The sequence below is a fragment of the Callorhinus ursinus genome, unplaced genomic scaffold (genome assembly GCF_003265705.2).
Source record: "Callorhinus ursinus isolate GAN/ISIS: 27379988/994484 unplaced genomic scaffold, GSC_fseal_2.0 scaffold38, whole genome shotgun sequence".
NCBI classification, from domain to species: domain Eukaryota; kingdom Metazoa; phylum Chordata; class Mammalia; order Carnivora; family Otariidae; genus Callorhinus; species Callorhinus ursinus.
Window position 1 is genome coordinate 2,114,707 of NW_027397100.1, and position 26,398 is coordinate 2,141,104.

General features: G+C 54.0%; 2 protein-coding genes across 3 annotated transcripts; one reads left to right on the forward strand and one right to left on the reverse strand.

Annotated features, from left to right (window-relative positions):
• Nucleotides 1–5,674: 5,674 nt before the first annotated feature.
• On the reverse strand, nt 5,675–15,005 carry RBPJL (recombination signal binding protein for immunoglobulin kappa J region like). The gene is made up of 12 exons (XM_025875655.2): nt 14,928–15,005; nt 13,593–13,701; nt 12,202–12,327; nt 10,975–11,045; nt 10,690–10,805; nt 10,256–10,430; nt 8,226–8,363; nt 7,748–7,857; nt 7,317–7,469; nt 6,457–6,612; nt 6,233–6,336; nt 5,675–6,144 (listed from the first exon to the last, which is right to left on the reverse strand). Exons 1-12 carry the CDS (start codon nt 14,947–14,949, stop codon nt 5,871–5,873), a joined length of 1,554 nt encoding a protein of 517 aa, XP_025731440.1. The 5' UTR covers nt 14,950–15,005; the 3' UTR covers nt 5,675–5,870.
• MATN4 (matrilin 4) lies at nt 13,541–25,162 on the forward strand. Of its 2 annotated transcripts, none has more exons than XM_073880361.1 (11): nt 13,541–13,669; nt 15,900–16,013; nt 16,713–17,282; nt 18,016–18,138; nt 19,893–20,015; nt 20,107–20,229; nt 20,323–20,445; nt 21,769–22,182; nt 22,288–22,440; nt 24,827–24,933; nt 25,030–25,162. In XM_073880361.1, the coding sequence occupies exons 2-11, from the start codon at nt 15,935–15,937 to the stop codon at nt 25,087–25,089; spliced, it is 1,875 nt and encodes a 624-aa protein (XP_073736462.1). In that variant the 5' UTR covers nt 13,541–13,669; nt 15,900–15,934; the 3' UTR covers nt 25,090–25,162. The 2 variants fall into 2 exon arrangements, with proteins under 2 accessions (XP_073736462.1, XP_073736463.1); XM_073880362.1 differs by lacking the exon at nt 13,541–13,669 and adding an exon at nt 14,507–14,517.
• The last annotated feature ends 1,236 nt before the right edge of the window (nt 25,163–26,398 follow it).

Genomic DNA, 26,398 nt, shown 5'->3' on the forward strand with positions numbered 1-26,398 from the left:
AAAGGAAAAACTCAGTTCCTCAGTTGTACTAGCCACATCTCAAGTGATCAACAGCTGCAGCTGCAGCTACCCTGGGTCATGCGGACGGAAGCAGAACATTTCCACTGCCTCAGAAATTTTGGTCAGGTCTATGTCGGGTGATGTGAGACGGTGGCTCGGGGCCTCTGGACTTGGACTTCAGTTTTTTACCAGCCGTTCCCTTGTGCGCCAATGGCTTGCAGGGGGGAAGTTCAGAGCCCGCTGTGCAGAAGTGCTCAACAAAAGGCACTTTATTCTCATCATCAGCGCCATCTTTTGGGTGAGGTATTAGCTCCCGCAGGCCCCTCTATTGCCTGTTGCTGTGCAAAATTACCCCAAATGTAGGGGCTTAGGACCACTGTCTCACAGAGTTTCTGCAGATCAAGGAATGTGGGAGCTGCTGAGCTAGGGGGTTGTGGGGTCTCATAACATTGTAGTCAGAATGTTGACCAGGGCTGCAGTCGTCTGGAAGCTTGACTGGGCTTGGAGGACCCACTTCCAAGGTGGCTGGCAAGTTGGTGCTGGCTGTTGACAGGAGGCCCCAGTTCCTTGCCATGTGGACCCTCAGGGCCGATTGTGTGTCCTCATGACATAGCGGCTGGCTTTTCCCAGAGAGTGATCCAAGGGAGCCAGGTGGAAAGTATAATGCCTTTTACAGCCAAACCTCAGGTCACACACTGTCACTTCCACGAAGTATCCTATTGGTCACATAGGTCAGCCCTATTCATTGTGAAAGGAGTCTACACGAGGGCAGGAATGCCTTCAGGAGACAAGACCCCTTAGAAGCCATCTTAAAGACTGGTTACCATATAGCCTGGCTGCTGGTCAACTCTGGACGGGGCTTAATTTCCCTAGGGCGCTAATTCTGAGGGCAACTTGGGATGATATTATTTCTGAGAATTGGGCACAGGATGCAAAGTTGATTTTAGACAATATTGAGCCATTTTGTTCATGATCTTGCCATTTTCCTGAAGTAGGAGAAGCATGGACCCCTGTATGGGGCAATTCCTTCATGGGGCATGGGGAGGCCTATGGGCCAAATAGATTCCCCCTTGCCAGGAATTTGATAAGTAGTTTTGGGGGGTGGGAGAGTCAGAATTCTAAGGTGGCCCCCAAGAATTCTTCCCCCTGTTGTAGACACCTGTATATTCCTTTCCCTTGAACGTGGGCAGGACCTGTGAACATGATGGATGCCACTTCTATGATGAGGTTACATCAGATAGGAAAGGCGAAGGGGTTTTGCAGAGGTAATCGAGGTCCCAAATTAGTTGATTTTTGAGTTAGTAAAAAGGGAGATTACCCTGGGTGGGCCAAGCTTAATCATTTGAAAGCACGAATAAGAGGGTCTGGAACCTTCCCGGTAAGAGAGATGCTCTCCTGTTGGCCTTGATGAAGCAAGCTTCCAATGAATTCTATAGCTACAAGGACATGAATTTTGCCAACAACTGTGAGCTTGGAATAGGCAGACAGACTGCCCTGTCAGTCCTGGCTCGCACCTTGACTATGGTCTTGGGAGACCCTTAGCAGAAGACCCAGCTAAGCTGTGCTTGGACTCCCAATCCATGGAAACTGTGGGACAATAAACAGGTGTTATTTTAACCTGCTACGTTTCTGGTAGTTTGTTACACAGCGAAGAAAACTAACACAGGAAGGTCACTTGCCTCCTCTGGACCACCACTTTCCCCATCTGTGAAATGGGGTTGCGGGGGGGAGCGCAATGTCTGGATCACCTCTAAACGTACTTCTGGAATAATGACAATGACAGCAAGGGTCTCTTATAAAGTGGTGACAGTGGGCCAGGCCCTGTTGAAAGTGTTTTACATATATTGGTTATTTTCTTCCTCGTGACGTCTTGTGAAACAAATACTACCCTTTTTACAGAAGGGGGTACTGAGGCATAGAGAGGTTAAGTGACTTGAACTTGCCAAACCTGCCCAGCTTCAACGTACGACTTTGCCTCCAAGATGGCTGTTGTCTGAAAAGCCACCATTTGCTCTGTGTTCCTTGGTTTTAAGGTGATCCCTCTGAAAATACATACGAGTGATTAGTGTGAGGAGAAGGGGATCAATAGATAGATAGATTCCAGGACAAAATCAGCCAAGCCCAGGACACCCCTCGCCAGGATGAGGCACTGATGGCACACTTTCACATACCAGCCAGGGTTGGGGAGGAGAGGAGGGGGTTTAGAACCAGATGGGGGCTTGGGGATGAGCTCTGCAGAGTGGGCTCCACTTCAGCACTCTATAATCAAAGTGAATCCATAAAGAACTTGGTCACAAGGCTCTGCCTTCGCCTTCCCAGCAGCCAGCCTGAGCAGGTGTTTATCATTTCTGCCCCTGAGAGCATTATTGTGCCTACTTCCCCGCCTGCCTTTGTCCCCTGGGGTCGGGGAGAGAGCCAAGCCTGCCCGGAGTGCCTTTTTTTTTTGGCGAGGATGACCCTTGCAAAACTTACTGGATATTATCTTATTGGTTTCATTCCCCTTAAAGCTGTTTCCTCCCTCCCTTGCTGTCTTGACGGTATGTGCCCTCAGCAGTCTACAGTCTTCCCCAGGGAGGAAGGTGTCAGAATGCTACCCACACTGCAGTTTTAACAGTTTCTCTTTGAGAAAACCCCACTTTTAAGAAACAAAAGAGAGAGAAACCCAAAGGTCAATGCTTAAGCCTGTAGGCTAGCTTGTTCATGGTGGAACCTCAGGCAACAGAAGAGCTGGTAAGCTAGGAGATTTTAGAACCGAGATTTTGACTTTATTCTTACTCTGAGAACCTCAGAGTCCCAGATTTAACATCAGGACTATGGCATTTAAATTAGGCTCTGCCATCAGTCTGTTCTCGGATCTAAGGGGCCTTCTCTCCGAGCCTGTTTCCTCGTCTGTAAAACGGACTAGGGCAAGGACGCTCAGCCCAGTTTTGATGCTGACAGTGTGAAAATGTTAAGATTATCTTTTAAGACCCTAACAGTTCTTGAACGAGAAATAAATGAAAGCTTCACTCTTGGGCGGGAAACAGTGCCACCTGCTGGTTTCACTTTGCACTTGCAAATATCCAAATTGCCAAGGCAGTGTGTGGCATATGGTATTTATTGAGCCCCACTCAAAGTCCAAGGTATGCTAATGCGCCCTATGGGACACAGCCATGAGCCTCTTTCCCCATGAGCTCACAGTCTAGAGGGGACAATTGACAGGTACATAAAGCTCTTTGATGCAGGGTGGGTGGTAACATGGTCCGAGTGAAGTGCTCGGGGAACATGGGGTGGGGCCAGGGCATGTGAATTGTGCAGTCACTCAAGGCCCCATACTTCGAAGGGCCTGCCTTGATTTTATGCTCTGGTGTCACTGTCTTGAAATTCTTAATAATTTTTGAACAAGGTGCCATACATTTTCATTTTCTTCTTCTTCTTCGCTTTTCCCCCCATATATTTTCGTTTTGCACTGGGCCCCATAAGATGGGTAGCTAGCTGAACCTCCCCTGGGGAAATCTTGGAAGAGGAGACATTTGAGCTGGACTTGGAGAACAAGGCAGTAGGTGGAGGGAGAAGAAAGAAGGAAGCCTATTCTAGTGCAGAAGGCGAGATGGAGAGGTGGAGTGCTTAAGCCTCTGTGTTGGGGAGGTGTGAGGGCGGGAGATAGAGGGCGCATTGCTGTGAGGGGGTGGGCAGGGAGGAGACTGGATGACAGAGGGATTCAGGGTCGGGGCTAGAAGGACCTCCAAGCACAGAACAGCAGCTGGAACGTAGAAGACAGGCCAGGGCTGGAGCTGTGAGGTCACAGACGTCCACGTGGGTACACAGGTGGGACCAAGGGCCCTATGGTGCCCCGAGGGGAGTGCCAAGGAAGACAAAGCTGCACGGCTGGGCCTGGGCTCTCAGGCTAGCCCTGGATCTTGGCTTCCAGGACTCCTGCCTTGTCAAGTGGCAGAGGAAGTCCTTGAGGGCAGCGAGGAATGGGCCCTCGTGCCCCAACGCCCTGTGTGATGTGCTGTGAAACTCAGTCTCCCACAAGTGGCTTCCTGCTTCAACAGCATCACGGGGCCGTGAGAGCAAACTCTGGTGGGGTGGGCACTCGAGTCGGGCCGTTTCCCGTTCAACTTGTTCCCTGCATTCCTGGGCCGGGACGCGTTCTTGGGGGCCACGAGGGCCCTTCAACAAGTTTCTCCTTCCCTGCCATAGCGGGTTTCAGCCTGATGGCAGATGACGGAGCTTCCCGATGACTTTGAGAAGTTTAAAGAGCAAAGGTCACCTCCTCCCCTCGGGAAATTTTGGGCCCTTGCTCAGAATTCAAGGAAGGGCCGAGAAGGGTGAGAGCCCTGAACCCGCATTTCAGATCAGTTCTCCCCAAGGGGAACCACGGGGACTGGTACAGGTCTCCACCACCCAAGGTATATCTATATCCTTGGTCCCAACCGCCTGAGCCAGGACCCTGCCTGGTTTTTCTACTTCCCTGTAAAGCACAGACATGACAGAGGAGGTGCGGGTTGATCAGGATGTACTGGGATTCGGTCCCCAGGCGCCATGCAGAGCAGCTCCTCTCTCAGCCGGCTTATCACCCGGCTGATCCCAGCAGTTCTGCCTGGAGTTGTCCTGTGTTTGCCCCTGGGCCTGGGGAGCATCTTTGCTTGGATTGGGGGGATAGCTAGAAGGGTAAATCATTCCCAGAGCCAACAGGTGGGCCCCGGGGCAGGGACAGGAGCTCAGGGATGCTAGCTGCTTCTGAATGCCATTCCTTCTCTGGCAAGGGTCAAAAAGGTAGGCTCTCTGTTCCATCGGACTTGTGGTCCCTTCCTCTGTGTGTGTGTGATGGGGGGAGTACACTGAGCACCCCTCTCCTTGGAGAGTTGGGTCATGCAGATGAGACTGCCTTGGCAATAGAGGAATCCCTGATCTGCAGGACTGCATCCCGCTGGGCCTGCAGAGAAGTGCCTGGGGGGAAAGTTAAGAGGGCAGCACCTGACCGCGGTCGCAGGCACCAAAGCCGTAGGCCAGAGAGCCATCACGGGCAAGGGTACTGCGCCTGGTCCAGCCATTGCGAGTATGAGGGGGGGGCAGGTCTTTGTGTTCCAGGATGGAAGCCAGTACTTCAGGGCAGGACCCTCACGCTCCAGAAGGGACTCAGTACTTCCTGTGGGATCCAGTGTCCCGGATCGGACCTGGTGCTCCAGCAAGCACCTGCACCAGGTGGGATTTGGTGGGCTGGGGGAGCCCAGTGCTCCAGGTGAGACCCGGTGCTCTAGGAGTGACCTACTGCTCCAAGGGGAACCCAGCACTCCAGGCAGTACGTAGTGATCCACGCGGCACCGAAAGCTCCAGGTAAGAGCCAGGGCTTTAGGCAGGACCTGGTGCCCTAGGTAGTTGGCACTGCAGGGCAGATCTAGTACTGCATGTAGGACACGATGCTCCAGGGCATGTCTCAGGAGCCTGGGTTCCATGCCTGGGTGTGTGACACTAGGCGTCTTTTCTTCAAGGGGAGACACAACTGCATGGAGGGTAAACACTCTAGACTTGACTCTTAAGAGTGTGTGAAATCCTAGTGAGACAAGGAGAAACAGAGAGAAACAAAGTTGGAGGGATAGAGACACACAGTAGGGAGACGTGCAAAGTTACTGCAGGAGAGAGAGAAAGATTGCTCGATTTAAAAAGAGTTGGACAGACACAGGGAGATCCATACTGGTGTCTGGACACAGACATCATAGCATCACTCAGGTTGTGTCTTCTTGGATGTATAAAGAGATGTGAGTGACGGCTTCTATGGCAAGAGCTTCCTCCCACCCAGGCTTTGGCCTTCACTTGGCAGCCAAGGGGCCGGGGGTAGGGCCTGGGACCCAGAAAACCGGCCCGGGCCAGGCATGGGCGCGGACCTAAGTCTGGATGAAGAGGTGGAAGTTGGTGCGCGTGAACTCGTGGTGGATGCTCTCGAGGAGCGAGTCGGCGTCCGCAGCGGGCTCAGGGTCGCCCGGGGGCCGGGGCCGCGCACTGTACTCCGGGGTGTAGGTGAAGGAGAAGGCGCTGGGGTAGAAGAGGCCGTCGGCGCGCACCAGGCTCACGGGCACAGTGATGGGTGTGCGCAGCCAGCGCCAGTCGCTGCCGAAGGCGGCTATGTCGGGCGCCACGCACACCAGGGACCGCGGGCTCCTGAGGCGGCACCAAGGTTAGGGCTGCAGTGACGCCGATGACGCGCACCCGTCCGGTCCCCGCGGCCCAAGGGAGGCGCCCCCTATACCTGTACATGGTTTCGGCCTCCACGTCCCCGAACCACACCTTGAGCCCCGCGTGGAAGTTCTCACCGTGGAGTTCCAGCGTGGCCACGTCGCCCCCACCGCTCAGCTGGGGGAGGGAGGGAGTGGGTGCTGTGGCCGAGAGCCTCCTGCTCTCCCTCGCCAGCCCCTACACCACACCCGCAGTCAGATCCCCGCCCGCCAGCGCCGGCCTGCGCCCAGATTTCACCTCCAGGGTGCTGATGAGGGGCACCGGAGTGACTGGCTCCCGGGTCCACGCCAGGCTGGTGCTGAAGGAGAACTCCACCGACTCAGTGCCGATGATGGTCCAGCAAGAGCTGTCGTTGAGCAGCGCCCTGTTTGCCTCCTTGGGGCAGGGGGAGGCCTGGGAGGAGACCAAGGCGATGGTGGCCACCAACATGGGGGAGCCAGCATAGTGCCTGAGCCTCTGCATTCCAGGGTCCAGTCCTAGGCTCTGAGCTTTACCTGCCCTGTGAGCTTGGACAAGACCCTTCCGTCACCTGAGGTAAATAGGTTCGCTGAACTAGCTGGTTTCTAAAGGTCTATTTTCTTAGGATTCTAGAATGCTATTTTTTTTTTAACATTGTGCAATTCTACTCTACAGTTTTAAATTCTTTGAGAGGGAATATTGCTCAATGATAATGTTATTTTCTACACATTATGATTTTATCTCAACATTCTCTGACAATATTCTTTTGGGAGTTGTACTGCTTAATAATAATAATAATAATTTTCCACATTCTATAATCCTATGGCTTAACATTTTATGATTCTAATGCTCTTTGCACAATAATACTCAATACTATTACTTATTGCTATTTTTATTTTCATTTTAAAATCTTATCTCCAAACATTCTGTGACTCTAATATTCTTTGGGAAGGAGCACGGCTCAATAATCTTCATTCTCAGATTCTGTCCCGATAGTCTATGACTCTAACATTCCTTGAGAGGCAGTATTGCTCAGTAAGCAGCAGTCATTATGGTGATGATGATGATGATCTTATGATCTATGGTTCTCTGTGTTCTGGCTTTCTGGGATGCTTGGTGCCAATACTCCTACCCCTCACCTGGAATTGCACCACCTTGTCTGTAGCCAGGCATAGGTAAGTGCCAACCCCTCCGGGAGGATCACCAGGAAACTGGAATGCACACTTGTGCAGTTGGGAGATGGGCTCGTCCACGTCAAGGAGCGCGCACTGCTTGGCTACTTTGCGGATGATCTACAACAGAAAGGGTGCAGGGCAGCAAGATGCCTGGGTGGCCAGAGGCTTCCCCCCACCCCAGCTAGCTTTCTGCTATCCAATAGCCATGTGAGCACTGGCAGATTCTCCTCCCCCCACCCCCCCACCATCCACCCTTTGCCGCCATCCAGCCCCATAAAGCACTAAGTATCCAGAGTGAGAACAGGCATCTTTATGACTGCCCTGTCCTTGTGGGTCATACCTTCCACATGAATTTTTGGGGATTCCCCCCCCAGGTATGCCCTCCCTGCTCATACCATTGGAGGTAGTGTGATGCCTGTGACAGTGCAGACAAGTCGCACTAGGGAGCCATAGCGGACGTAGCCCTCTCGAGGCGGGAAGTCCCCCTGGGGACAGTGTTCATCAGCTGGTGTGAAAAGAGGGAAGGGAAGGAAGGAAGGTTTCAGGGGTTCCAAGCTTCTGCCCCCAACCCTGCCCTCCTTGCTTCTGGCTCCAGCCCACATCGCACATGGATCTCGTGGGTAGGGTCAGCATGCACGGAGGGGTCATCTGTGGCCATCCTTGAAGATGTTTGCTCCTGGGGTGGGGTTTGAGATGAGGGGAGAGGGCTGGACATTGGAGCCAGAATGGCTTGGAAGAGTCACAGACTCACTGGGACTTTTGGGCAAGCCTCAGTTCCGTGGGCAGAGTTGACTTTTCTCAAGGGGTTACAGTGAAGGTGAAATGAACTCAGGTATGCAAAGCGCCCAGCCCCAGGTCCACAGCTGCGGTTACCCAGGTGGAGCGTGAAGGCAGCCCACTGGCGCGCACTGGCCACGAACGCCCCGTCCTCCACAGAGAGGTAGCGCGTGGACACTGTCTGGGAGCGCAGGCGGTTGAAGAGGGAGACCTTTGAGCCCGAGGATATGCACACTGTGAAGGGAGGTGAAATCAGCACCCAAGCCTGGCTTGGTTGCTTGTACTTGCCAGACAATTTCTGGTCCTCTGTCCCCTGTGTCAGTCCCCTCATATGCTCACTGGCCTAGACACACTGGGCGTATTTCATGGTCATTTACCTAGTACCTGCTTGTAGTCCTGCTTTTGAACTTTGGCCAGTTCCTTAGTGCTGCCCGGGCATCCTTCAGTTCAACAAATAATATTACCAAGCGTTCACCAAGTACTTCCTTTTGGGCAGGCACTGTGCTGGGTACTGGGCACCAAAGGGTGAATCAGACCCAGTTTTGCTCTGGAGGAGTTCACATTCTCAGAGAGGAAGGACATAAATATAAAATTTCAAAATGATGTGGTAAGGTCTGGGTGAAGGAGGGCTTCCTGGAGGAGGTTATATTCTCAGCTGGGGAGCAGGGGGTAGGTACGAGTTGCTCAAGGCCTGCATAAGCAAAGACCATGTGGTGTGAAACAACAGTGTGATATTTCTAGGGCTTGACACTGATCTCTTCCAGCTTATCACACATACTCAGAGCCATGGTTTTGTTTCCTGACTGAGCTTTGACCACCTGGGGAGAAAGCACTGGGTCATCTCCCTCTCTCCCCTTCCAGGACTAGGCATACTGTAGGTGCTCAATTTATACTTAGTCCAAGTTCCCATCCATTGGATAATGATGACAGCTAACATTTGTTGTGTGTCAGGTACGGTTTTAAATGCTTCATATGTGTTAGCTCATTTGATTCTCTCAACAGTGCTCTGGAGCAGATATTATCTCTATTTAAGAGAGCAACTTGCTCCACATCTCAAGGCTGGTGAGTCAGGATTCAAACTCCGGCCACCTGGCTTCAGAATCTGCACTCCTAACCATCACATTCTAGCACTTACCTGATGCCAAGGGCCAGACAGAGTACTGCCTCGGTCTGAGACGTTCTACGGGGTTTTTAACAGACAGAAGGTAAATATGATGTAGGGGTAGGACCTGGGCTCTGGAGGCACACTGACTCAAGTTCAAATTCTGGCTGGGTCTCTTCCTAGCTGGACAGTCTTAGCCAAGTCATCTGGATTGTGATAGGCCCCAATAGTTCATTAAATGAATGGGTGAATATTCCAGACCTCATTTTCCTCATCCCTGACATATGAACAATGATAGTACCCACTTCAGAGTGATATTTCTAGGGCTTGACACTGATCCCACTTCAGAGGGACCTGATGAACATCAAATAGGATGATTCGTGTTCATGTTGGCCAGGAAAGCTCCACCTTCCCCTAGGTCTTCCCCCACCTCCCTGCCAGGGTAGTGGTGGTGTCCTCACTGTTATTCAGGCCCTGCCCCGTCCCCCCCCGCCCCCCCCTTCTCAAAGCCCCCAGCCCTGGGATTTGTCACTTGGCACCCAGGGCAGTATTTATTTCAAACTGTCTCTTTGATAAGCGATGTGTGTCTTTCTCCCAAGCTAGGCTGTGGGTTCCTCCAGAACAGACACTTGTCCTTACTTTACAGGGACCCGGCGTCCTGCACAGAGCCAGGCCTACATCAGGCACTGAATAGGTATTTTTGACTAAATTTCCATCACTTTTAATTTGTCTTTAGCTCAGCACCTGCCGGCCATTTTTGTCTGCTCTGGACGCCCCCTCCCGCCCCCTTTCCCAGAGTGTGAGGTCGGTCCCCTTTCCTCTCTGCGCTTGCTTCTCTAGTTTCTCATTCTCGGACCTCAGCCGCACTCGCTCCCCCAGACCCCACCCCTCTCTCGACTCAGACTCCACCTCTCCACTCTGGCCCCACCCCTCCAGTCTAGGCCTCCGCCCTCCCCAGTTCCGCCGCTCCACACCAGGTGGCGCGTCCCCGCCCCGCCCGGAGCTCACGCCCCGCCCGGCTCACGGTCGGTGTTTTTCAGCGACTGCTTCTTCTGCGAGGGCTTCGAGATGACCTTGATGAGGCGGCTGTGGAAGGTGCCCAGCTCTCGGCCCCCTCGGTGCACCAGCCGCAGCACCAGCCGAAAGTGCTTTCTCTTGTCTGCGTCCGAGATGTACAGGGTCTTGGCGCAACCGAATTCCTACGGGGTACGCGGGCGCGGGGCCGTCTCATCCCAGCCCTGCGCCACCAGGTCTTTGACGTCTGCCTCATCAGACGTGACGTGAAGCAGCACGACCCCAGCTCCCGGGCTCACCCTCGAGGCAGAACCCCGGTCTCCCCCGCCTCTCTACCTATCTCTTGGCGTCTTCGGGGGTGGGGGTGTGTGTGCAGGAGCCCTCCTCGCCAAGGGAGGGGCAAGGATGGGAGCAAGAATCGGACCGTGTCCCGTGCGCTCTCACCCTGGAGTCCGGCTGCTCTTCAAAATTCAACTTTTGCGTCTCGGCGGCGCTGCCGGACGCGCGGTCCAGTCCCATGTAACCGCAGACCGTGGGCCCGGTTTCCCCGGGCTGGTGGGCTGGAAAGCGACGCGAGCGGGCTCAGGAAGGACTCAGGCGGCAGGCAGGCTGAGTTCTGGCCGCCAGAGGGCGCGGCGAGACTGCGCCTGCGACCGGCCCGGCTCCCAGGCCCACTGTGCGGTCCCCTGGCCTAGGGAGGCGCACGGCAGCCCAGGAGTCCGCCCTCACCTTGGCCCTGCACTGGCTTCACCCTCCAGCCGGGACCTGCGAGGTAGACACAGGGCGGGGGGCAGAAGAACCTGCGGAGACATGCAAGCAAGCGCGGGACTCGCACGTCCATCTCCACTTGACCGTCCCTTAGACATCTCAAAGGCAGCATAAATGGGGCAGAGTCCCTGATTGCTCCTCCACCTTTCCCACCGCCCTCCTGGGGCTTCTCCATGACTGTGGACCCCATTAACATCTGAACCTTCTTTTATCACTGCTTTCACTCAACCCGTTAATCAATCCTGTCTCCTCCACATTCAAAACACATCCAGAATCCACGGGTTTCTTACCACCTCCACCTTAATCCCAACTGCCATCACTTTTGCCTGGACCACAGCATCAGCCTTCCCACGGCTCTCTCTGCTTCCACCCCCGCCCCCGCCCAACCTGCTTTGCACAAAGCAGTCACACTGTCTTCTCCTTTCTTTAAAAAGCACGAGTTGATCATGTTAACTTGTCTTCCTAAAATCCTTCGGTGGTTTAAATCCGAAGTCCTCACCTGATGCACCCCTGCTTTACCTCTCCGACTTTATTCCCTGCAACGTCCCTCTCCTTTCCTAATTCCAGCCCCTCTGATTTCTTTTGTACCAGGACAGGCCAAGCTCATACAGCCTCAAGGTGTGTGCATTTTTTCTTTCTAATTGGAACACACCTTTCCTGGATTTTCTCCTGTCTGACTTCTCTTTCAGTTCAGATGTCACCTCCTTAAAAGGCCTGTCCACCATCGTGACCTGTCTAGCTAACGTGCCCCCACTTCAGTATCTGCTACATTATGCTGTTCTATCACTCTTCTAGCTCTTCTCTCCATCTGGAAGGATATTGTTCACTGAGGGGACTTTGTGGTCTGTCTCTTCCCCACTACAGTGAAGATGCCTTGAGAGGAGGGGCTGTATCTGGCTTCTGGAGCTGTATGCCCAGGGCCCTGCACTGTCCAGAGAGCCTGGCACCTGCTAAACGCCCACTAAGTAGTTGTTGAATGAAAGAAGGAATCAATGGGTGGATGAGTGAGTGAGTGGGGACTGTAGATTCACAGGGAGGTTCCAAAATGGGGGCTGGTGGGGGCTGAGGAAGAAGGCTCCTGATTGGCCAAGAGTTGAGCCCTGAGCCCTCCCCAGGGTTCTAAAAGGCACCGAACTGGGAGGCAAGCGTAGAGTGGAAGGTGGCCTCTTGGAAGGGCTTGGCTCCTACCGCTTCTCATTTCCGTAGGACTTCTGGGCCACTTTGGCGTGCAGGATCCGCACTGTCTGCTCACACCGTTGCTGCAGGCACTGGCGCACGCCTTCCCTCAGCACCGGGGTGCGCTCTGGGGAGGACCTGGGAGTAGGGGCAAGCCGGCGGCTGGACAGCAGTGATTGTTAAGGGGAGAGGTGGCATGGAACCCAACAAGCCGGTTGAATGAAATGCATAGGGGGAAGGGGCTAATGTAGTTCTGCCCCACTCGGAGTCAGGGAGGGGAAGCGTTAGGCAAGAGAGGGGATTTGAGTGTAAGTCATGGGTTAAATATTTAGGCTGCCAGGTACTCAATGAGGCCTGCACGGAGCCCACCAGGACCACCCAGGCGCCACTCCACAGGCCTGGTGTCATGCCCCCCTGCAGCACTGGGGAGAGGCCCCAGGGGCACAAAGGCCACACTGTGCCGGCCTTGGGATGGAGACTTATGTGAGGGTGCATGGTTTCCTTGTACTTTGAGGGGGTGCACCCCAGTGACCTCTTGATGCCAGGGAGAAGAGTTTTGCTGGACCCCCTGGCCCAGAGTGCTCTCTTGCCTGCCCTCAGAAGCCTGGAAACATGGAAGCACCCCCCAAACCGTGTCCCCAGAACCCAGGGGGAACATTTGAGCCCTTCGGGGGTCAAAACAATCCTCCTAACCCCCTTTCTCCTAAGAGAAGGGCCCTGTTCCTGTCGCAACGTTTCTTCCCTTGATTACAGGGCCTCCACAATTCAGGGATGGGGCCAGTCAGAGCCCAGTGGTCTGGGAGTTTTGAGGAGCGAGGGGTGGTGGGTAGGCCCAAGACTTGAGCAATCGCGGAGAGATCCGGCGGAGAAGTCCGCGAGGGCGGAGATTTGAGGGACCACTACGTGGGGCCCGGGGAGCCATGAACCCTGCGGCTGCCCTTCTGAACCCTTCACCTTTCGCGCAGGATCAGAGTCCCGGGCCTCTCCTCACTCCCGCAGGGGGCAGCGGAGGGCAGCACCCCGGCCGCTCCCTCGGAAGCGGGGCCAGGCCGCCGGCGGCAGGAGCCAGGCCCCGCTCCGCCCCTCGGGGCTCTACTCCGGGAAGGGCCTCGGAGGCTTCCGACGCATTCCGGCGGCGGAGAGCGGAGCCGCCCAGCCTCCCGCTGGGAGCCGAAATCCGGCCCTGCAGCTCGCGCCGCCGGCTCCCGGGGTGGCAGGAGCAGGGGCGCCGCGCTAGCCCCGCCCCAGCCCTCCGAGGAAAGGGGATCGCTCCCTGCCGGTAGGAGGGGTCGCAGCCCGCGCTCCCCCTCCCCACCGCCAGCCCCGGTTAAATGCGGCCGCCGCCTCCGCTCGCTCCAGCCGTCTGGCCGTCCCCACCTCGGGCACGCTGCCTGCGCCGTTACCTGGTCCAATTGCCCGGGAGGCTCCGCCCGTCGGCTCCGCTCTGCGGCCGCGCCTCCGAGCTGTCCGGCAGGCTCAGGTGAGTCAAAGGGCCTGGGGGCGCTGAGGGGTCTGCGGGGGGATCAGGCGTCAAGCCTGACCGGGCGACCGTATTTAACCGCGGCTGTACCACTGACGGTGCCCCCATCTGACTTGCAGTGACCTTCTTCACTTCTGTGGGGTCCTTTCCAAGTTGAGCCCCCACCAACAAGGCCACCACGGGGAGGGGGACTTTTCCCTTAATCTCCTCCCTCGAAGAACCGCCAAGAATGTCCCCACGGTGTTTATTCTTCAGCCAACTCTTCAGTTATTCACAGACCTCTCCTGCCTTTCGAGCCCAGTCTCCCCACCCTCAGGCATTTCCGAATCTTCCTAACTTTAGGATTAACCCCTCAGAGGAGCTCAGGGCTCTAGTGTCAGACCTGTCACCACGTTGCTGTGTGACCTTGGGCAAGACACTAGTCTCTGGACCTTATTTATCCCTGAGTGGAACGAGAGGGTTGGGAAGGTGATGGACTTTGAGGCAGTCTCTATTTTGACTCTCTAGGATTCCTGGGGTGGCGGTGGGGTGCCAGGCGACACGTGGCCTCAGGCCGACAGCAGGATAAGGGGGAATCCTAATCAAGATTTGAGGGCCCAGAGGCTTCTGCAGGTGGGAAAGAACAGGAGGTGGCAAAGGCCCCATTGTCCTGACCCCCATGCTCCCCAGAGGTTCTGGCCCTGGCTATGGCCCAAGCTAGGGAAAGGCATTCTGCACCCTCCAGTTTCCAGTGGCAGCTGACACATCTGGCTTACTCAACCTCCCACCACGGGCCCTGCCAGAGGGATTTTTGTTCTTCCACCAGGCCTGAAAGGCGAGGGCGGAGAGGATCGGAAAGGCCGCCTGGAGTGAGTGAGCTGCAGGCAGCCAACCTTGCTCAGAATAGGCCCATTCACGGAATTGGGGGGGGGGGTAGAGGGGCTGCGGTTGGGTTAGGGCAGCTGGTCCCCTCCGCCAAGAAACAAGCAACAGAAAAATGGCTAACGCAGCTTCAGCATGGGGCGGGGGTGGAGCGGGGTACAGAGCAGTGGGAGTGAATGTAAGGAAAAGAGGTTTAGTGACTCCTAGGCGCCAGGTTGCTAGGCAGCCAGGCAGCCCAGAAGGAAGAAGGGGAGCCAGGAGTCCCAGGTTCTAGTCGCAGGTTCCTTTGCACCTCGGCGGGCAGCCTTCTCGGGCCTCAATTTTCCCATCTGTACACGGGAATCCTTTGGAATTATCAAGGGGCGTCGCCAAGGGCAGTGGAAGAGTGAGCGCTCACCTGTTGCCCGTATAGGGTCCATGGCCGCACTCGGGCCTCACTCACCGCCCTCCGGGCGAATCCAATGCAGCTGTCCCCGGAACCCTGTGCGCCCCTGCTCCTCGGCCCTCGTGCGGGATATATCCTGCCCCGGGCTTATCTCCAAGGCCTCCGGGCTCCCGGCCACTGTTTGCTCTGGGCAGGGACACCTGCTAGGCAGATGTGGGCTTCCCACGGCCACCCAACCAACGCAGCCAGTCCCAGGAAGACGCCCCCTGGCGGCCTCTCCTGAGAGCAGGAGGGAAACAGGGGGGCCAAACTTGCGTGGTGGGTTTTGGCCTACGTGCTGAGGGTCCCCAACCCCCCAGCCCCGTGAAAAGGCGCGTCTCTGCTCGGCGGCCTGAGGCTGGGCGGTGCATGTCTGAGTGTGTGCGTGCGTGTGTGTGTGCGTGCGCGCGCGCGTGTTGGAACGACAGCCACATAGAAGCGCCTTGTGTGAGCAGAGGAGGGGGTCGAGGTGGGGAACGGCTGGCTTTCGTCTGCAGAGGTTCTCCCAGGAGGAGAGCGCGCGGAACGGATCTTTGGAACCACTTAAGCATAGGACTGTACGGTAGCGAGAATTGCCGAGAGGATTAAATGTCCGAATGCATGAAAAGCATTTAACACTGTGCTCGGTATTTAGAAAGGCATTTTTTCTTTTTCATTTATTTTTGGTTTTCTTTTCTTTGAGGGGGGCTTTTTCTTTTTAAATGTTATATTTTAAAAATCTACTTTCTATTTATTTTTTATTCTGCAATTCTGCAAAGTAGAATTCCTTGTATTTCCCAGCACTGTAACGCAGTACTTTTTTTATTATGACAAACTTCAAATATACACAAAGGTAGAGAGATTAGTAAAAGAAATCCATGATCCTTCTCCCCCTCCAAGTGCCCATCACCCAGAATAAGAGTTCCGTAAATATTATTGCTTTGCCTTTTTCCTTGCACCCTCCAGGATCCGACACTTCCGTTCCCTGCCACCCAAGCGCCATGAGGGGCCTTCTTTGCTCGCCACTGCCCATGTTGCTGTTTCTTCTCCAGCCCTGGGAAACCCAGCTCCAGTTTGCAGGTGAGTGGGGCTCAGCCCTCACCAACAGGGGGAAGGGAGCAAAAGCTGGTTCTCCATCTGCAGCTAGGTCTGCTGGGGAGAGAAAAAGCAAAGGCTCTGAAATCATAAAGAGGCGGGGTACTAGTTCACAGCTTCCCCTCTCTGGGACTCAGTTTCCTTATCTGTAGGATGTGGCTTAGAGGTGACAAAGTTGGGCTCATGCAAAAACGCCCATTTGGTGTTTAATTTTAAAAAGTTAATTGAAAAATCAGGAGACTTCACATACAATTCCCGATTTGGGACTTCTCCTGAAAAACCCAAGGCTCTGTTAACTTGGGGTCCACATGGCTGCATGGCAGCATTTGGCTGGAGGAGGGTTACGGGTGTCCACCAACCTAATCCAACCAGTTCACTCATTTATGTTGCCTGCCTGGTCCCCTATAGACATTTGAGTTTGCACACATCCCTTCGCCCACTCCCGAATTGGAGAATACCTCCTCAGAATAGCCCTAATAGCTGATAGAGAATTGGGGGAAATCTGGCCCAGGCCCTTAGCAAATGCTGGATGAGTGAATGTACCTAACTCACATTTGTCAGGTTAATTCTGTGCTAGGCGCTGTTAACGCCGGGATAGCACTATTTTGCCCTGGGTTTCCCTGGGGATCTCCTCCAATATGAGGTTTTGCAGATCTAGGAAAGTCCCTCCTGATCTCCTCGAAGGTCCCAGGTGTCGGTCGGGGCCCCTGGATTTGGTGTTCGTGATTGACAGTTCGCGCAGCGTGCGCCCCTTTGAGTTCGAGACCATGCGGCAGTTCCTGGTGGGCCTCCTCCGCGGCCTGGACGTGGGGCCCAATGCCACGCGCGTCGGCGTGATCCAGTACTCGAGTCAAGTGCAAAGCGTCTTCCCGCTCGGCGCCTTCTCGCGCCGCGAGGATATGGAGCGCGCCATCCGCGCGCTGGTGCCGCTAGCTCAAGGCACCATGACAGGGCTGGCAATCCAGTACGCCATGAACGTGGCCTTCAGTGTGGCCGAGGGCGCGCGCCCCCCGGAGGCGCGCGTCCCGCGCATCGCTGTCATCGTGACCGACGGGCGGCCCCAGGATCGTGTGGCTGAGGTGGCGGCGCAGGCGCGCGCCCGCGGCATAGAGATCTACGCAGTGGGGGTGCAGCGCGCCGACGTGGGCTCCCTGCGGGCCATGGCGTCTCCCCCGCTGGACGAGCACGTCTTCCTCGTTGAGTCCTTCGATCTTATCCAGGAGTTTGGCCTGCAGTTCCAGGGCCGGCTGTGTGGTGAGTCAGGGGAGCGCTGGAGCGATGCGCGGACTTCCCAGGCGCTTAGACGCCCCTTCCCACCACGTAAATAACTTCCGGTCCCGGGAGGCGCCGCCCACTCTAGCGCTAGCCCCGCCCACCAGGTAGTGGAGCCGTGCGGGGCTGCCTCAGGCTGTCACATTGCAGCTCTGCCCACTTTTGCTTAGGCTTCGCCCACAAGAAGCAACATTTAGCGTGCCTGCTCACCCGGATGAGCTGTTGTGGTGGTTTACCAAGGCCTAAGGTCAAACTCCAAAATCGCCCCTTGACACAAAAAGCACCGCCTTTCAAAGCTGAGAGCAATGGCCCACCCGAAAGAGTCATGTCCTGCCCACATGGGCATGGCCCCCGCCCACCCTCGTTTTGATTCCTCCCACAATGCTGCAGGTCTGTTCTAGTCACAGCTTGAACTATTCCCCCCCCCACCTTGATTTAGTACCTCTCTACCTCCTCTGCCTTACCCCCTGTGCATTCCTGCCCTATCCCATTGACGCATCTAGCCCGGTGACCCCTGCTGAGCCTATTCATAGGAGCTACTCAGGCCCTATTCTTTCCCTAAGCCCTTCCATCTGGATTGGCCCTCTCAAATGAGGCTTGTCCCAACTAAAGCTGTCTTCGAGCTCGGTGCCTGCCTCTGACCCCACCCAGCTTTTCCTTGTTGGAGGGTTCTGCCCATCCGTCCCTCGCTGATTCTACTGTTGTGTGTCCTCAGGAAAGGACCTGTGTGCTGAGGGGGGACACGGCTGCCAGCACCAATGTGTCAGCACCCCAGGCACGTTCCACTGTGCCTGCAACCCTGGCTACCAGCTAGCTGCAGATAACAAGAGCTGTTTGGGTGAGAGCTGCCCCCGCCCTGCAGTCTCGCTGCTCCTGAGTCTTTTGTGGCTCCCCATTGCCCCAGCATCAGACCAATGAGTCTGGAAGGGCTTTTGGAAGTAAAAGTTCAGCGCCCTTACTTTATGGGTCTAAGAAAGGGAAGGTATTGCCTGCAGCCAAACAACTCCTTGGTGAAATCTTGACCCCTAAGGTTAAGTGTGCTTTCTACATCATTGTCTCTCTTATTTCAGGCTTGTCTCCTACCTGCCTCCAATATGCCTCCCAAACTTGTTTGTGAATTCTCACGTGCATATCTTCTTACTGTTTCTGTTACTTAGACACTCACTGTTGGGGTCTTCAGTTAGGGTCTCCATACCCCTCCTTACCCCTCTATATACATTGCTCGTTTCTGCCCCTGCATCTCAGCTCTTTCTGGGCTACCCTTGCTGCTTCTCTCTGCAAATGCTTCAAGGCCTGGTTCTTCATTTTGTCTCCTGAAAAGCTATGGCACACTATGCCTCCCGTATACAATTGGGATTTGCTTTTTCCTGTGAATGTGTGTCCACTCCATTGATCATGATGGCAGCTACTCTTCTCGGAGTGCTGATTTAGTATTGGACAATGCACTTGAAGCTTTCCATACATCATCTCTCAATCTCATGACAACTGGGGAAAATAAGTCATGTGTTCCCAATAATGCAGATGTCGGCTGGGGTCTTCTTGTTTCTAGAACTTAGAAAAGACTGGCTTGAAGCCTCATGTGATGACCTCTGAACATTTGAATCTTTCCCCAACATCTCTGGGAATTCCCCAAGTGCTTCCATTCTATGGTCACCTCTCACTCTGAGCTTCTGCTGAATTCATTCAGTTTATGGGTCCTCGCTCAATTTCTCAACCCGCACATGCTGTTCTTGTTCTATGCATATAAATCAGCCTCTTCCTTGGTTTGCACACTTAGGCACACAAGGGCATGTGTGTGTTTATAGGTAAGTCACGCATATGTCCGTTTTACTAAAGATGGCGGTGGCCAGAGGTGTGCATTACACCTAAGTGAAGTCAAACGTACATACACAAAAGAAACACCTACTGTTAATAGTTTCATATTAGATACCCTGATCCCAAAGCCCTGTCACCCCATTACGAGTGATTTTTCACTGGCAACCTCAGCCCACACAGGTACTCATGCTCTCACTATCTCTCTTGCTCTTCCTCTCTTCACTCCCATCTCTTCTCTAGGAACCCCAAATTCTCATTTTTTCGTGCAGGGCAATCGGCATCTCCCCAGTCCCTATTTTCCAGCTCTGGGCTGTCTTTGCACATCTACACCATCAAGATACTCATCAGGCGATAGCTCACCCTCCTTAGAAGGAAGCTATAAATAGCAATTGCACTCTTCCATTATATTCCCATTTTGCAGATGGGTAAACAGAGGCTCAGTAGGTAGTGGCAGAGCCTGGTTCTCCTCCATAAGTCAGTGGGCATCTTGAGGGCAGGGAACCTGTCTTCTACAATTGTTGATTCTTGTTCTTATGCCTGGCTTAGCAACGGGCACATTGGGATGCAGCTGGGCCTTGAGTTGGGAGAGCCACCTGGCCCACTAGGAAGGAGGCCTGTGCTTGTAGAAATCAGAGACGCCTGGGTCACCCAGTCAGGATCTTGAGGGGTTGGGGCCCAGGCATAGGTATTTTTAAAAAGCTCCTCAGATGATTGTTCTGTTGGGGCTGAGAAGTGCAGCCCCACCCAGGGCATATGCTGACCTCACCTCTTCCTCAGTCATTGACCTGTGCACTCAAGGGACCCAAGACTGTGAGCACCACTGCATCAGCTCCCCAGGCTCCTATTTCTGTCGCTGCCGAGCTGGCTTTGTACTCCAGCAGGACCAGAGAAGCTGCAGGGGTGAGCACCCTACCACTAGCATCCTGGACTGAGGTCCCTGATGGCTCCAGTCAGAAGCTATACCTTTGCTCTCTCTCTTCCTTCCCACCAGCCATTGACCACTGCAGCTTTGGGAACCACAGCTGCCAGCACGAGTGTGTTAGCACCTTTGCTGGGCCACGGTGCCACTGCAGAGAGGGCCACGACTTGCTGCCCGATGGGAAGAGCTGTGAGGGTAAGGAGGGGTCTCCTGTATTTGTGCAGAGGGGCAAGGGATCTTGGCTGGGGGAGTCCACCCTGACTCATCCTGACTTGTCTCTCCTTGAAGCCCGGGACCTTTGCAATGGTGTAGACCATGGATGTGAGTTCCAGTGTGTGAGTGAGGGCCTCTCTTACCACTGTCTGTGCCCTGAGGGCCAGCAACTCCAAGCAGATGGCAAGAGCTGCAACCGTGAGTGACGGCTGGGAGGGTGTTCTGTCTGCCCCTGCCCCACTGCCCACACTCTGAGCATCCTCGATTCTGCCCTTGCTGTGGCCCAAGGGTACGCTGTGAATGTGTGTGTGTTGGTGATGGTGGGGTGAGGAGTGGAGGGCGTGCCGTGTCCTGCCTCCATCTCTTTCCCCTTTAATCCTCTACCCTGCTGCCAAGGTTAATGTCAAAAGTACACATTTGATCCTATTTCTCCCTCCCTCGAGAGTCTTCTGGGCTTGCCTGTGCTTACCCCTGAGCTCAGATGCTTTACACCTTGAGTTTTTCAGATGGTGGGTGCAGCCACATTAGTGGATAATGAAATCAAATTAGTTTTTCTTTTTTTAAAAAAAGGAGAAAATAGAGCTTACTGCATGTGGAAAGAGTAAGTATTGTTTCATGAAATTCAAAATTCAAGTGTGTCCTTTTGTATTATTATCATTACTGTGGGGTGTGGTCAAAATTTTGAAACCACTGCCTCACCTCATCTCAGCCAACCCCGTCAGCAGGTCTGCTAGCACACCTGCTCATCCTCGGGGAACATCAAATGTTACTACCACCTCCATGTAACCTTCCTTGCCTACTCCAGGAAGAGTGAATTATTCCTACCTTGGGCTCCTTACATGCCCCTCTATTCGAGCACTTTCCTTGGCTGCAGCATAGGGCATGTCTGACTGCTCTGTTCTGTCCTGATTTCCTTAGGGTCAAGGTTGTTCATTTATTGTTGAACCCCCTTCAGGGCCTAGCGAAGTCCCTGATTCAGAACAGAGGAGGTAACATTGTAGAGTGATTCAGGAGCATGGGTTTTGGGGTCAGACAGACCTGGCTTCAAATCCTGCTCAGCCACTACGAGCTGTGGAGTCTGGAGCAAATTACCTTATGCTTCAGAACCTAAGGTTATATGAACTGGGGATACCACGCAAGATTATTGGGAGGATTGAGAAAAAATATATGAAGCACCTAGCCCAGGACCTGGCACATGGTAAGCTGTCAAATAATAATGTTTTTGTTTTTATTTATTATTGTGATTGTTTATATATTAGCAACATATACTTTTTCAATATATATTATTGTTGATAAATTTATTATTGTCATAAAGTTTTATTAATTTATTAATATTACTATTATTATCTAGTACAGTGCCTGGCACAGGAAGGACTACACACACACACACACACACACACACACACACAGACAGACACACACACGGTACCTCTTGTGTAATAAATGTGAATGACCCAGTGGGGAGATGGTTGCTGCCAGGCCAGGATCTGGCTCCCAATCTAAGCTCTCCTCACTCTGCAGGATGCCGGGAAGGCCACGTGGACCTGGTTCTGCTCGTCGATGGCTCCAAGAGCGTGCGCCCGCAGAATTTCGAGCTGGTGAAGCGCTTTGTGAATCAGATTGTGGACTTCCTGGACGTGTCCCCCGAGGGCACCCGCGTGGGGCTGGTGCAGTTCTCGAGCCGCGTGCGCACCGAGTTCCCGCTGGGCCGCTACGGCACGGCGGCCGAGGTCAAGCAGGCGGTCCTGGCCGTGGAATACATGGAGCGCGGTACCATGACAGGGCTGGCGCTGCGCCACATGGTGGAGCACAGCTTCTCCGAGGCGCAAGGCGCACGGCCCCGCACCCTCAACGTGCCTCGCGTGGGCCTGGTCTTCACCGACGGCCGCTCCCAGGATGACGTCTCGGTGTGGGCCGCGCGCGCCAAGGAGGAAGGTGGGCTTGGCGCGGGACGCACTGGCCTGGGGTTGGGTTGGACGCCGGAGGGGGTCTTAACTGAGGTCTGGGGCGCCCCCTGTGTCCCCGCGCCCTGCCTTGTAGGCATTGTCATGTACGCCGTGGGCGTGGGCAAGGCAGTGGAAGAGGAGCTGCGCCAGATCGCCTCCGAGCCCGCGGAGCTGCACGTGTCCTACTCTCCCGACTTTGGCACCATGACGCACCTGCTGGAGGACCTCAGAGGCAGCATCTGCCCGGGTGAGTGCCTCTGACTTCACTCAGTGCCCAGCCTTCTAGCTTTCCTCCTTCTGTCCACCCCTATCCCCTTGGTAGAGTTATAGCCGGGGTCCGGACTCATTACACAGAGCCTTGTTACTCAAAGTGGGGTCCATGGACCAGCGGCAGAGGCTTGTTAGAACAGCGAGCATTTCCAGAGCTCTCCAGGCCGAATGAATCAGATTCTGTACTTTAACAAGACCCTCGGGTGATTCCCAAGAACGTCCAAGTTCAGTACTCCACTGGGCTGGCTACCTGCCCCTCAAATTAGTGGGTGTTCACAGTAATTGTAGGAAACTTTTTCAAAGGCGTGCCAAACTCCTTGCTAGCAGAGTCACATCACATATTCCTTTAACGTGTTGGAATTCAACTACACAGACCTGGCAAAGTGGCAGGACTGAGAGTGTTCCAAGTACGCAAAGACATGTATTTTTTTTTTCAATATTGCCCATAAATTCAATCCATCCACTTCATCTGGTGCTCAGTTGAAGAAAAAGGGACCAACTCTCTCTGTGAAGGAGAAGTGGGCTGTTGAGCCTGTGTACTGTACTTTATAGGTCATATAGGGGACTTCTCGGGGGGAATTTTCACCGCAGAGTCTTTAGACTCTAACCCAGGCCAGAGACGTGACTCTTTCACATTACCAGGCCCCTCTAGAGCTAGGTTCAGTAGAGCAGGGCTGGCCTAGAGAATCGATAGTTTAAAAAAAAATCGTTTTAAAAAATATATGTGTGTGTATACATACATGTGTCTACACACACACCTACCTACCTCTCTCCCTCTCCACCCCCCCGTCTCTAGGCTAACTCTGATAATTAGCTAGGATATTACGGGGGCACCGGATTCGTTTCTCTGTGAGGGTCCTTCCTGTCCTGACTCTTATGTACCCCGAAGTGTGACTTTGGGCAAGTCACTTAACCTCCACCCCTACCATCAAGTCCCACTTCTGTAACAGGGGAGGGCGCTGGCTGCCCAAGCTTGCTTCCAGCTCTAAAATTCCTGGAGAAATCTGGGCTCTACGGTTGAGGCTCTTCACCATCAGCTCTATGACCTTGGGCAGAACTTTCCTTTTCTCTGGCCCTTGGTTTCCCCAGCTGTGAAGTTAGGAGTCTTTGCAGGACTGTTATCAAGACCATTGATGACATATCGTACAGCAATTTGCTAAGGGTCCAATGAGACTAAGAGATCGCTCTTAAATTGTAAGAGCAACTCTTTTGTGAAGGCCAAGCACCAGGTATTGTGCTGTTATATGAAAAATGGCACACGTTTACAAAATTTTGGCGGATCTAAGATACCATCCATTGTAAGACTATCCATTATTATTTACTGCTAAGAAAAAATAGGTGCCAAATTTAATTGTAAGGCACATATTTTGATTTCAGAAATGCTAGAATGTGTGTGGAGGTAAACTTGGATCAGTGGTTTTTTTGTTTGTTTGTACCAGTGGTTTTTAAACATCAGGGTGCATCAGATTCACCCAGGAGGGTTTGTTAAAACACCATTTGCTGGGCTCCAACCCCAGAGTTTCTGATTCAGTAGGTCTGAGCTTGAGTCTGATAATTTGCATTTCTAATAACTTCCTAAGTGATAGTGATGGTGCTGGCCCAGGGACCACACTTTGAGAATTACTGGTCTAGTTGAAACACACAATAAAGTGTATACTTGAGCTAAGTAGTACACTAGATCTTCCCTCTCTAATAAGGTACATGTGCCCACTTAATTTAAATTACTTTTAAAAAGTTAAAAATTTTAGTTCTTTAATCACATTAGCCACATTTCAAATGTTAAATAGCTGCATATGGCTTGTGTTTTTGGCACTGGACAGACCAGCAACAGAATATTGCCATCACTGCCTGAAGTTTCACCTGGAGAGTGCTGCTGTCATTTGGACCCTTGCACCTCAAAGTGTGGTCCACAGACCAGCAGCGTCAGCATCACTTGGTAGCTTATTAGAAACGTGGAGTCTCAGCTCCTTCACCATTCAGAATCAGAATCTATATTTTAACAAGATCTGGTGATTCCAGTGAGCACTAAGGTTTGAGAAATACTCTTCTAAGATGTGTACACACACACACACACACACTCTCTCTCTCTCTCTCACACACACCCCATAGAATCCCCAGCACCACCCAATGAATAGCTTTTCTCATTGTATCCGTTTTTCCAGACAAGGAAACTCAGGCTTAGAAAGGTTGAGTGAGTTTTTCAGTATCTCACAGCGACCTAGCTGGTATTCATCCCAGGTCTGTTTGAATGCGAAGCCCACATACTCAGCCACAGGCGGGTGGAGGGGCGGAGGGCCTTGCCAGGGCCCGCTCGCCCCTCCTGCAGATTCTCATTCCCCTGACTCTCTGCGCCCGGCTGGCAGAGGAGGGCATCGGCCCAGGTACAGAGCTTCGGAGCCCGTGCGAATGCGAAAGCCTCGTGGAGTTCCAGGGCCGCACGCTGGGGGCGCTCGAGAGGCTGACGCAGAACCATATCCTTTGGGCCCCGCGGCCCAGGGGCCCGGGCTGGGGGTGGGGGTGGGGTGTAGGAACCCCCGAGACCCCCAGCGGCTTCCTTAACTGCTCACTGGCCCAGCTGACGGCGCGCCTGGAGGATCTGGAGAACCAGCTGGCCACCCAGAAGTGAGGGCCGCCGGGACCGGGAGCCGGGCAGGGGCGCGGCCCCGTGGACTGTGCCCTCGGGGCGCCGTCGGGGCGCCGGGGCCGGGCAGCTCCGGGGCCCCGAGGACTTGGGCTGTCGGGGAGGGCGCGCTGGCGGGCTCCCAGCGCTGCGCTCGAGCTGGCCTCGCCTGGACCAGAAGCCGGACTGCGGGGGGACCGAGGGGCGCGCTAGGTCCGCACGCCCTCGCTGCGTGCTGCGCTCAGTTCTTTGTTGGATTTCCTTTTTGTTTTCATTTTCTTAAAAAAATTTTTTTTCTTTTTTTTGGTTTCCACGGGGTCGGTTTGTGGGTCTTGCTGTGCCGCCACGGGGAGGGGAGGCCAGACGCCGGGCGCTCCCGAGGCGCCCGGACGACGGCTCCTCAGAGAAAGGCGCATTGTGCGGGGGTCGGGCTGGGGGGCAGGGGGCCAGGCGCTGCTTTCCCCCCTTGTTTATTCAGCCGCGAACAGACGGCTCCTTATGCGGGCTGCGGGAAGGGAGGGGGCTCAGCGCGAACCCTCGGGGTTTGAGCAAGACTGCGCCCCTCCATCCCCCGGAGGATGTAGCGCTTCGCTCTCTGGCCGTGCCTATCTCGTGGTGCCCCCCAGATCGGGCTGAAAAGCTGCTAGAACTGGGTCAGGGAGTTGGTGAGGAAGGGAGAGACAGTCATGAACCCCTAAATGGACGGGGTGGGGGCGGATAGGTGAGTGTCGCCTGGATTTTATGTCCCTCCTGCGCTATGAAGGAAGAAGAGGAGGTCAGGCTTTGTGGCCAGCGCTGCCGCTCAGGCTGTGACCCACCCTCTTCACCACCACCCCCCCCCCGCACCCTCCGAAACAAAAACAAAAGCAAAAGCCAACCCCTCTATCAGGAAAGAGCCCAAGTGCATGTAAGAAATTGCTAAGATTAAAATACTCAATTTCTCTAGGTTTTGGCCAATTACTCTGGGTTTGTTTCCTTATCTGTAAAATGGGGATTGAAACTGTTACCCCCAAGTGTGATGGTGAGAATGGAGAAAGTTATTCCAAGGCATCTGAACTGTGCCTGGTACTTATTAGGCCCTCAATGAACGGTAGCTATTAATCTTATAATAATAGTTAACATATTTTGTCTTGGGCGTTACTCCAAGTGATTTGCAAATGTTTTCATTTTATCCTCAGACAACCTTATGAGGTAGGAATGATTGCCTTTCTCATCCCCATTTTACAGGGAGGAAACTGAGGCAAAGGGAGGTGAAGTAAGTGTCCCAAGGTCGCAGAACTAGTAAGAAGCAGAACCAGTTTCCTATGGCTGCTGG

Excerpts from the sequence above, each read along its gene's own strand:
- RBPJL (XM_025875655.2), bottom strand. The coding sequence starts at position 14,949 with ATGGACCCTATACGGGCAACAG. Across the intron at positions 13,702-14,927 it reads GGACCCTATACGGGCAACAG|ACCCCTCAGCGCCCCCAGGC; the intron begins GTGAGCGCTCAC and ends ATCCCCCCGCAG. Across the intron at positions 7,470-7,747 it reads GCATCACACTACCTCCAATG|ATCATCCGCAAAGTAGCCAA; the intron begins GTATGAGCAGGG and ends TTTCTGTTGTAG.
- MATN4 (XM_073880361.1), top strand. The coding sequence starts at position 15,935 with ATGAGGGGCCTTCTTTGCTCGCCACTGCCCATGTTGCTGTTTCTTCTC. Across the intron at positions 17,283-18,015 it reads GTTCCAGGGCCGGCTGTGTG|GAAAGGACCTGTGTGCTGAG; the intron begins GTGAGTCAGGGG and ends GTGTGTCCTCAG. Across the intron at positions 20,016-20,106 it reads GGACCAGAGAAGCTGCAGGG|CCATTGACCACTGCAGCTTT; the intron begins GTGAGCACCCTA and ends CCTTCCCACCAG.